Genomic DNA, 12103 nt, shown 5'->3' with positions numbered 1-12103 from the left:
AGGCACGTACGTGAAAAGAGCGATTCGTTAAGTGGTTTGTTGCCGTGGGGCGCCGTTTATGTTTCAGGGGAGTCTTACTGGTATAATGACCCCATCTACCATCTCATGATCGGTGCCTGCCACGTCAAGTCAAAAGTACTGTAAAGTGGCTACAGAATTCCATCACCTCCGTTTCGAGACGAAACGGCAGAGGTGTGTGCCATTTTCCCCTCACAGTAAATTGCCCGGAGACGACCCTTATCGAGAACTGAGCTGGAGAAGGAAGTACACTTATCTACCCACGATTAGTCAACGTTTGGCAACCGTTACAACCAGGCTGATACCGCGGCTGACGAAGTGCTTGAACTGGAAGTAAGCAAGGTCAAGCTTTCCTAGTCGAAGTGTGAAAACTCCCAACACTTTGGACGGACGTCACGCATTTTCCGTAAGCATCAATGCAGGTGGGAAGTAGGAAATTACAGGCAGAATAGCTGGTGCACTCGGCCTGTGCGTACCAATACTGAGCGGGCTGGGGCTAACTGATAGGCCTCCTCCCTTTCATTAAAGTCCATTTTCCCGACCCTTCTAAGTATGAAATTGCCATCGTAATTGCGCAATCACTTCAATTTCAGCACCGAGGACAGGGCGATCACCAATAACAGACTAGAAGACGTGCTCTGTACGCTCGGATTCACCAGCCCCAATTTACAACAGTTCGTCGCACCATACCCGTACTGACAAGCGGCTTCTTGGGAAATAACCCTCCTACAACCTCGATTATTGAAAGTCCTACTTCACAGAGAAGCCTTTCCTTGCAACGTCGCCCGGCAAACTCGTTTAGCTTCGCTGTCAGACTTCGTGATCTCCCTCTTTGTAAAACCCCGGGCAAAGATTGGAACGCTACTTTGTCCTCCTGAATAAAACAGTTTCCAATTCCCGGCGGAAATGAAAAGGCGCCTAAAACTTGGCGAGAAGATCGGGGGAGTGTGGGAGTCACATGACGCTGTGTTCCTGGGCGATATCAGACGCAGAAATCCTTCTTCTTTCACGGTAAAATTACCGAACAAGGGAGAGATTTCACACAGCGCGTGTTATAATTCCATTTTTATATGTTCTGTGTTCCAGACTCTTCTGTGATCAACGCTTTGATTCAGATGTAATAAAGGGATTACAGGCATCAACCTCCGACAAATTACATGGATAACTCTATTTCATCTGACAGAGGCTAAACTTCAAAGTGCCCGCCCACGCAAAGGCGGTGGTGTAACATCAAACTACAGTTCTCCCGATTGAAGCAGTGTATTGATAATGACTACAAATCTTCCACCTTTGAATGTCCAAAAGGTTATCAATAAGAGACACCCGGCGATATCTTTTTTGATAATGAGAGCGTACAAGATTCATAGCGTTGATCTGAGTACCTAATCATATCTAAAATCAGACGAAGTATATCCAGTACACAGAGCTTTTCATCGAGGCACGAAAACTTTGAATCTTCAGTCGAGACTTTGTTGATAAGTAATAGTGTTACTGTTCTTGTCAAGCTTAAGCTGCGTTGAAAATTAAATCAAGGACACAAAAACAAGACGGATGTCCTGTACAATCGCTGAAACAGCTCGTGTACTGCTGACGTTTGATAGGAGCTTATCGTATCGATTGGTTTTGAAACTGACATCAACTATCGTGTGACAGCTATAAGATAATTAAGGCAGCTTCTTCACATAGTTTCTTTTTGTGCGTAGAATAATAAGAAAACAAGTAAATCTCTATGGTCACTTTTAAAAATTAAGTAAAGCAACAGGCAAATTACCTATGCACAGTTGCATTAGTAGAAAAGGGAACTTATTAAGTAATGGCAAGTCACTTATGTATTTCTGAGTAGAACTGTTTCTAGCACGTAGCTACCAATTAGTGCAATCACAGAAAATATAAGTCTCCGTGGAGAATGCTAACTGAAGCTATTTCTAGTGTCTTTTGAACAAGAAATCAATATTTTACACTAACGTTAACTTAAGTATTTACAGTTGTTGCGAAATTTTTATCGTTTTATTCATTATTGTGAATTTCTGTCTGATTCTGTCTATGCATTTTCCCACTTGTCTCCATAAGACAACAGACAGGAAGTTTAGGATAGAAAATGAAATATCCTTTGTATCATTCAATTCCTCCCAGCCTAAGAGCAAATTGTTATGACCCACAATTTGACCTTCCCGTCAATCTGCGGTAACAAAATCTCTTTCTACCACTCCATTGTATGATAGTACATTCAATAATCTCCATAAGACAACAGACATGAATATAACAGGAAGTTCAGGATAGAAAATGAAATATCCTTTGTATCATTCAATTCCTCCCAGCCTAAGAGCAAATTGTTATGACCCACAATTCGACCTTCCCGTCAATCTGCGGTAACAAAATCTCTTTCTACCACTCCATTGTATAATAGTACATTCAAATACCCCCAAATGCACACTGAGACATATCAAAACAATACCTCCGTACCAGGAGGTAAATATGGCATCCCAAAGGAAAAGGCTGTAAGGACGGATCGATTTACTTTGAACATGAAGAAGGGAAGGGAGCAATAAAATTCCCAATGAGTTCCGTGATGGAGGGGAGAACAGAAATGTGGATAGAACATAACCGTGACATAGATTTTTCTTGTCACATCTTTGATGAAGAATTATCATCACCAGACAGATGGTTGACGAGATAACAGGGTAGTGCAACCGTAGAATAGGAAACAAAATCACAAAAACCGAAGATTTATTTGGACAATCGTATTTTGCAAACCAAACAAGGCTCAGGTTAATGTAGTCTAGCATCCTTCTTGCTTAGAAACGTACTGATTGTAAAATTGAATTTTGTAGGAAGCTCGGCGGTTTTCTAAGGGCCACTGACCCCCTATACTTCCAATTTGCAGCGTAAGACGTGCAGTTTGTGCAACAGTTTCTTATTGCCTACCTGTAATCTACCGGGCACATCACTGTATTTGTGTCGCACTAACGCTTACACAGCGCATCCAGCCGTCCACCTCTGACGTCTGTATCACGGGGTTTTACCTTTAGTTAAGTTTTAGCAATTCCAGCCACTGACGGGAGATATTTTAAAGTGCAGTTGCTCCTCACCTTTCTGACCCTTGGTTCGATTTTCTGCTTAGAATTCGATAAAGTTGGCCTTTTCTGATTTCAGAGGGCCGGTGTCCGGGGCAACCCTGCCGACCATTCACGGTTCCCTCCCGGCACTTTGTTCCTTTGACATGCTAATACCTGTCAACCCGCGGGAAAGGTTATAATCGTGTCTCATGAATTGCTGCTCTCGTGAGCTCTCAAGGAATACTGTTCGCTACGGACTCCTCAAAACTTTCCACACGATGATAGCGAGAGTTTGGTAAAACCGCCTTGGGCTGGAGAGAGAAGTTGTAAATCACAGGCACCAAGGGCGCTCCGGTCAACCAATAATCCATCATCATGGAGGCACGATGAAAAATCAATTTGGCTCCAGTTTTACTGTTTTATTGGCGTTCTTACCAATAGAATAATATAAAGGCCACACCCTCACACATGGGCTTTAAATTATCACTGGACGGCCTACATTGTTCACAGTCCCATCCATCTATCTATCCCACCCAATTCTCTCTAGAATTGCTAACTGTTACCGTACCAAAGGTACATATTAGGGGGAATGACGTAAATATTAATGCCCCTGATAATACGGGGAAGCTATAAACCACACATTAGCCAGCCACATAAAAGAGACAAGAAAACGTTCAAAAACATTACATTAGTCTATTTGGGCCCTCCCTATCATTATCTCCCTCTTCGTTATTTCTTTTTTACAGGCAAGCCTCATTGGCCACGACCAACAACCCGTCTGGTCCCGAGAGGAACATTAGACTGTCTTCAGCATATGATAAAACCACGTACCGAACAGAATATAAAGCCTTCTGTATTGCAAACGACTAGTATGAACTTGAAATGACCGAATCACAGTTTACACGTGACGTGGTTTCATCATAAGAGGATTACCGGTTCAGAAAATAAGAGAATTTTAGCACCTACGCAGAAAATACCACATGATCAGGCAACGAGCTCATATAACTGATTTAATCTTCATTAGCAAGTTGCAATGAATTTTTACCTTGACATTATGAGACGGTGTGTTATAAAATCGTCCGTAAGAAGATAGCATCGGTATTCATTAAACGTAAGCTGCTTTACCTTGACACCTCTGAAGAAATGAATAAACAAAATGCCAACTTCCCTGTATCAAGTTTCTGAATGCCACATTCTGAGTAGAGTACCAAGACATAACGCCGTCACTGCGCCCTGTTCATTTTACATGAAGAACCTGATAAACATTGTTCATGGTTATGTTTCTTCCATGTACCCTGCCCTCTGACATATCATCTATGTACGTAGGCTCATACCTCTGATATTTCAGTGCAATCTAATCTTGAGTAAGGTTTGGGTGGTGTATAGTATCGTTCTACTGCATTTCCCAGCACTTTTGACAGTAACATAGATCCACCATACCGTGCGTTATATAGCTATAATCGCTTCTCAACCCGAAGTGTCAATGAACCATGGAGCGTGTAACGACATCTTGTATGCCATAAAGCCCGTCGTTTCGCTCGTAAGTATCTGACATTTCTATTGTTAATTCTCGTTCTGGCCTGAACGACCGGTGTAGGGTAGATAACGCGGGTCTCACCTGCCACCAGATGCGCCTTTAAAAGCTTTAATTACCGGCAGACCGCCGACGGAGACCCGCCAGGTAACGCTGCTAACCGCCGTGATAACCTTTCTACTCCTGGCATTTGCCGCTCTCCTGCGAACTGTGCCCTTTCACAGAAATGGCACCGAGGGTGTCGCTATTGGTACCGCAGTTTCAATATCACTGTCGGGGCTCGTGGCTTTCAACCCGCCCCCGCAGGCCGCGGAATACTAAACTTCGCTCTAAAAACACAGCAGTGCTCCAGTAAACTTTGCCATTTGAAAAGTTCTCCGCTGCTCTAGAGATCCTCGAACTTTTTCTCTCAAACGAAATGCAGTTTCAGCTTTAAAAGAACTTGACGTAATCACCAATTACCCTTGGTTGACGTGTAACTTGGACTTTTACTGGTAAATCATGTCAGTTTGCAAGAAAAACAGTCCTGCCAATGATGCAGATATAACACATGTGAAACACATACGTTGTTAATGATCTGTGAATGTGGGGAATTTCTGCATTGTCCTTGGCGTTATCACATCAGTGTTCGTACATAATAACGTCTCCGCTCGAGACATTGATGCAATTCATCTACAATGAAAATAACGATATCGAGCGACAGAAATAACAACTTCCGAATGAAGCATAACGTGTTGCAGGTACTCTCCGAGCAGAGGTTTGGGTTTTGGGTTATTTTTGGCGTGTTTTTAGGCTTTTTGTATCGGGGTTTCTTTTTTGCACTAGAATTTTTTTCTCCTTGGATTGGGTGAAAAGAAATCCCAGTGCAAAAAAAACTGATATCGATAAAAAAAAGCCTAAAACACTCAGGAAATAACCCAAAACCCAAACCTTTGCTTGGAGAGTAGTTGCAGGTCCTAGACAAACTGTACTCAGTCTCTTCTAGGAAGTTGGTCTTTTATGAGAGCCTCTTATATTGAAGTGTCAGATCCACGCGCAACCTGGCGAAAGTACATTAAATCATGACGCCCAGCACTTCAGCTTAAGATGCAGCGTATGTAGTCAAACTTGCCTATCAGTGTGAACAGAGGCCATACCCGCGCCTTTCTAAGTAGTACCCACGCTGGTTTAAGTGCAGGCACTCTTACATCAAACCCCTCGTGATACCTCATTATTGTACAATGGGTTCTCAGCCATTGAATTAGCCCGGAGCTTACGCCGAGACGGACAGGGATGGAATATCAATCTCGTGTGCTCGGTAATGACAACATTCATAAGTAAACTTCAGGAGGACGTCAGAGAGAGAGAGAGAAAAATGTTGGAGAGGGAAGCATTATCTGATTGTCAGACTGTTGTGAACGACTGTGTTCCCTTTGCCTCAGCTCCGATATGATTTGTTCTGAAGATAAGGATATCAAAATATCATTTGAAATTCATTTGAAACTAGCCCACGGTTGCTCTCAATTCTCAGATCTTAATTGAAGTTAGAAAAAAAAATCGATAAACGACGAGAAGGGCGGAAGTGTTTTGGCGGGGCCTAAGAGCGAGAATAATCGAAGGTTGCGTGCCTTGTGATGGATGAAAAGCGTCGTCCGAAATAATAGAGAACGTGATCATGCGTCAGATCACGGAGCCGAAAACACTAGCCTCCAGGGGACCATTGGAGAAAATTGCAGTTTACAACACAAACAAATTAGATTTGCGCTACGGACACATTGTCATGGCCTCGCAGATATGGTTTGAGGAATGGGCGCAACAGTTCGTGAATAGTTCTCGCAAATAGCGTCCCAGCGTGGCGTCGTGTGTTGGGTGATATCTGTTCACCTTCGTCTTTCACGGCTTTTGGCTCGCTCGCAGAGTAATCGCTATACAGGCACGATCCTGACACATAGGGCGCCTGTGGTTGGCTTGTCCAGAGTTAGACCTCTTGGGCGCTTTTACTCCCTCGTAAATTCAAAAGTCATCACGAATGAATGAGCTCTTTCCTATCTATTGGCCCCAGTCGTATCATCCTCGCTAAAGGTGGTCTCTCCGTAGCTACATTTCGCACATTCGGCTCAATTTGGGGGCATGAAAAATCGTTTTTAACGGCCTCTGCATCATGTTTCTCCTCTGCGTGGCCTTTAAGGGTCGTCATGGAGCTACTTTATCACATATTGCAGGGGATGTTTGTCAATGGTGTTGCACTCAAAGGGAGCGACCTGCTTTTAACATGACCGTATCTCGATTCCAGCACCTCGTCCCTCGCGGGCAGAGTAAAAAAAAATCATGGAGCGGAAATTGAGCAGGAGAAACGGGCCGTCAGAACAGCACGAGTGTCGCCACCGCCGCCGGAAAACAAGGATTAATACAACCGCAGAATATATATCTCCCCCCGAGCTACATTCAGAGCTGTCATGCTTTTCCCAAAACGACAAAGCCACAGAATATGACAGTGTAACTCGCCACACATTGCAGTACGCTGATATTAGGTGTTTTCCGCCGCTACATGGAACGTTTCAATGGACGCATCAAGTGTTACAGCGTTAGCGCTGTCGACAGCTTTTTCCTGTCCCCCCAAAACTGACCACAATTTGTGGTCTTTCGGACTGTACACATTGCTGAATAATAAGTAGCAGCTACCACCTGACAGCATTACAATGACTAAAGGACTAAATATTTAACATAACACTACAAGAAAAACATTTTAAAGGGCCGGTGGAAGACTGTTCATCTCGTTGGTGATTGAAGTATGCTTCAAATTCTCTTCGACCATTAGAAAGTTTACAAATCATTAAATCTTCACAGAAAGTGTAAGGGCTAATGTATCGATCGTGTGTTGACCACAAAGTGTTCACTCCTACCTTTGTATGAGTGCAGGAAGAGTAAAATCCAACCGCAAAACAGCAGCCGAGTCCGCCCGATGCACGCCATGCCGCTGTTCCGAGCCCAAAGAACGGAGCGAACCACGCAGGTGCACAACCGCACACACAATCAGCCTCACGCCACCGGGGACTCCGGATAGACACCTCCTCACATCTCTACAGAATACTTTTTTCTTACGGTGATATTTTGTCAAGCATCTGAACGTGAATGGTGTAAGAAAAATCTCGAGTGATTTTCAGAGAAAACGGCACGCTACGTGCAGACAATATACTAGTAATACTCTGGAGAGTGGGTAAGGTGTGGTCACGTGGTACACCTGAGTGCTAATTAGCTTTCCACGCTAAGTCCAGAGTCCTTCAGCAATTTCAAGTGAATGATGGGAGTTTTTCTTTCATGCTATCAAATGTAAGGGCGTCCTGAAGAGCTGGTCGTTAGGCCCCACACCTTGTAAAATACATGTTCAGCTCGTATCCTAGGGACTGTCTATCCTGACAGTTAGATACTGGTATACGCTGGTGAGGCTTGAGTCAAAATGAGAAAACTCTTTACAGGTAGTAACAAACAAGATTCTTGGAATTCAGAACGATAACCATTGAACAAAAAGGGGTATCGTTTTCTAAATTACATCTGGACAAAGATTATACCTTGAAAACTCATCTGTGTTGGGAGAAGTCATTGTGAAGCAAGTTTAAACTGCAATTTCGCGCTCACCGAGTCCTGCATCTCCATAAATAAAATGATGTCACTGAAGCGGTGGATCTCTTATACCCTGACAAAGACTGGAGTTGTACAGTCGAAAATTTGGGTAAGTCCAATTTCTTGTGTCGGAAATTAAAGTTTGTACTTGCTTTATAAGAGATTAAACCTGTCGGTCCATACCTTGCGTCCGTCCCACCCTCCTCGCTAATAGGTGCTGCGTGTGCCCTGGTCCACGTATTGACCGGTTTATACCGTAAAAGCCAACTCTTTCAAATTGCTCCACACGTCTTCAAGGCGAAGGTCCTCCACACCGTTTTAAAAATCAGCCCACAGTGGTTCCATTACTCACCTTCGACCACAGAAGTAACGTTAACGTCAACGGGAAGTTTATGAAAGAGCAATGAGCAGTCGCCAGCGTAACCGTGACGTCAAGGCAATTTAGTTCGAACTCACAAGTACTACTTTGTGAACTCACAGTTCTGCACACGGAAATACAAGAAGCTTCTGCAATTGTTTTTATTAATTACATTCATGGGGAATATTCCTTCAAAAAGTGCATCTGTATTTACTGTGACCTTCACTGTGCATTAAACCACCCTGAACCTCACAGTAACCGTATCACGGGTAGAATTAATAGTCTCGGAAAAGACAACGCATTTTAGTAATGAGATTATACCGAGTAATTATATTTTGGAGTTGATGAACGCGTGGCTGATAAATGTCATTATTCTTACGCCATTCCGTACGTCTTCGTGCAGCATTCTAATGAAGCATCAAGCATGGAACTATCTGGGGCTCGGAAAGTGAATCCGGGAGTTCCGTTTGGTGACACAAATACGTGAAATTTAATCTAAGACCACAGCAAGACATCAGAGTTTCGCCTGATTTTGGAAAAAAGAAAACAAGGAATTTTGTTGCCCTCTGACAGTGGTCAACGTGCCGAAAATGGGCAAAGATGTGTCTGTTGCCATGCCGGAATGTAGATGGCAGAAATTATGAAGAGAGGAGACAAGACAAGGCTCTGATTTATTGTTTTGCTTCCTTGATGCATTGAAGTATTCCATTCCGTTTATATCTGATGGTGGCTGCGTATATGTGATGTTCCCACTGAATAAAAACCATTTGTACAGTGAAAATTATTTTTCAAAGTTGTTTCAGTGACAAATGGATATTGCAATAGTTTGCAGTAAACTTAACACAATATACAGTGTCATTTCTTTTTTTAACAAGCTTAATGATGTCAAAATTTGAAAATGTTGAAATCTTGTTTTCTTCGCCCTATTGCATTAGATTTGGAGTCAGCTGAGGATGTCATCTATAAAATGTACTTTCTGTGGCCTAATGAAGCATGACGTATGAGACTATCGGAAAGTAAATCAGGGAGTTCCGTTATTTGGTGATACAAACACGTGAAACTTAATCTATAGGAGATGATCATAAGAAATAACAAGCAACTAGGCTTCTCAAACAAGGCCTGGCGGATCCAGTTCTAATTACCGAAGACACAGTTACTCGTTAGTGTGACAGTTACTCGTTTATGTCCGTATTGTTTCAGTAACGTCTGCGTAAAACCGGTCATATATTCAAACGTTATGCATCCCAATGATATGATACTAACTTATTTCTCTCCAGGAGGACTTAGATTAAGTAGAATGTAGTACCTAAGACTTTTGAGTTATTCTTTTGATTACTATGCATTACCGAGTATTCTCATCTCTGTATTTAGCCCTTGGGCATGAATATGACATACAAATTGATTAATCAAAACTCTTTCTATATGTCTTGTGTATGTGAGACAGGGGGCAACAGTCAAACCCTTTCATATCCTGCACATGTCCATCTAAGTACTTAGTGTGTCTGATAATGTATCAGCGTTTATACCTGCTGGCCTGACCCACTAGTCCCGTACTTACCACCCCGTACATGCGCCCTGTAACACTGATTGATTGTCACCATCTCATAGCGGTCATGCCCCTACTCTTATCTATAAGTGTGATGTGTTCTGTAAGTGCTGAAGGTGAGGTTCTGTCCAAACACGGGCCTACCAGATTACTGGCCTCGGAATGAGGTGTATTTGTTATCGAGGCGTCAGGGGGTATTGAGGCAAATGGTGTTTGAGAGGCAGCTTTCCTATTTAAATGTCATCACACTCTCAATTTTATATGGACAATCACATCATTCTGGCTGAGGAAGGGTGACGATCGGGAATAGGCCTGAAAGAGGAGAGTGGCCGAATCAGGCATCATCTGCATGCATTAACGGTACATCCCGTCTCGCTCTCTAGCCGTCATCTGCTGGTAAAGCCGACAGTTACACACTCAAATGTATTGCCGTTGTTACAGCATACTGCTTCAGGAGTTACGATTAGCATTTTATGGTGGATTTCCTTAAGACATTTTACAGTGTAAATAATCTATCCCAGTACATTGACATTCTCGGGTTGTCTCACAAAGAGCGTTGGCGTCCCGGGATTTTCAGTCAATCTCTTCTCTCACCCGAATTCCGTATGAGATTTTCTGCCACTGCCCTTCTGTCTGAACCTCTTATTTGCTGGCCCAATTTCCTAGCCAAGGTTGTGAATGAACCAACAAATTATCTACCAGAAGATACCGCTTTTCCAACTCCCGCGGTGTCTGGGGCGATATTTTTCTTTGATAAATTTTGCATCAGTCGCTTCTTCCAAGCTGGTAATAAATCGTGCATAATTCAGACAGACGGAGATATAATACATTCATCTGCGCGCCGACCCGAGGGTCAGCTGGAAAGGGAGTTCTATGCGAGTCTTAATTCATGGTGACGTTCAGAACGAGCAAATTTAGACCCCGGCGCACGCATCGGCACCAAACATGTATGTACATGGAGCAATTTAAATCTTAATTGGGTCTAAGTTTTTGGGAGGTTTGGTCCTAGAAGTATTTTATTTTATTTTATTTATTGAAATTGCGACGAAGACAATACAATGTGGACACAAGGCAGCTAATCAGCTGATGGCGTGACCACATACATAGAATATACATACATACATACAATATACATGTCAAACAGCAAATACAATTGAATAACAAGAAAGAGCTAAGAATCATGTACATCTATATACAAAAATAGCTAAGATTAGAAAGGTGCTAAGGCATGTAAATACCGTAAAAACTAGAACTTAGTACAATATGGAAAAGCAGAGGATCAGCCGGAAGTAAATCTTTTTGAAGATGTTATAAACGTATGAAGTGCATCTGAGAGTTGCTTATTGATAATAGGGTCATGGTCTGGTGAACCTTGAAGTAGGAGGGAAACGGTGGGACGTTGTTGGACAAGTCGTTCAACAGCTGCAGTAAGTCTGCTGCGATGGTCAGAGTATAGGGGGCAATGTAATAAGTAGTGCTGGACTGTTTCAGAAGAAGAACCGCAGACACATGCTTTGCCCTTGATCTTCATCTTGTATAGTGTACTGTTCAGTTGGCACCAGCCCACGCGTAACCTGGTAGTGCGTCTGTTGTTCGGCCTTGAGCCTAGAGTACGGTACATCTGATGATGCCTCGTGGTCAACAGGTGCTTTTTACTCGCTCTCTTGAAAGCAGCAAGGTTGCTGGCGTCTCTGACTGTCTGGGGTAGCTGGTTCCAAAGTGAAGATGTATGTGGAATAAAGCTGGTTTTATAAACCTGAGTCCGACAGCGAGGAACACAAAGGTGAGTATTGTTGCGTAGTTGTATACGTGTGAACTGGGAGCCCCTTGTTGGTGGAGTAAGCGACTGTAGATGTGGAGGTACGAGGCCTTTCGTCATCCTGTACATGATGGTGAGTGAGTTGTATTGTCGTCTAGAGGATAAAGTATCCCATTCTAACTCCTGCAGTAGGTTTGAGTAAGGTGTACCCTTCATCGCCCCTGTGACGAGA

General features: G+C 43.1%; 1 protein-coding gene across 1 annotated transcript in view; it reads right to left on the bottom strand.

Annotated features, from left to right (window-relative positions):
- LOC109479627 (MAM domain-containing glycosylphosphatidylinositol anchor protein 1-like) overlaps positions 1-7566 on the bottom strand; it is a 13083-nt gene extending 5517 nt beyond the window's left edge. The window contains exons 1-2 of the mRNA XM_019781613.1: positions 7491-7566; positions 4200-4209 (exon numbers count right to left, since the gene is read on the bottom strand). Of these exons, the coding sequence (XP_019637172.1) occupies positions 4200-4209; positions 7491-7560 (80 nt within the window). The 5' untranslated portion in view covers positions 7561-7566. The remainder of the gene's footprint in view (positions 1-4199; positions 4210-7490) is intronic.
- Positions 7567-12103: the final 4537 nt, after the last annotated feature.

Source organism: Branchiostoma belcheri, unplaced genomic scaffold (assembly GCF_001625305.1).
Source record: "Branchiostoma belcheri isolate BF01 breed outbred unplaced genomic scaffold, Haploidv18h27 scaffold5, whole genome shotgun sequence".
Taxonomy (NCBI): Eukaryota; Metazoa; Chordata; class Leptocardii; order Amphioxiformes; family Branchiostomatidae; genus Branchiostoma; species Branchiostoma belcheri.
The sequence above is the reverse complement of the archived record's forward strand: the minus strand, read 5'-3'. Positions and strand labels throughout refer to the sequence as shown.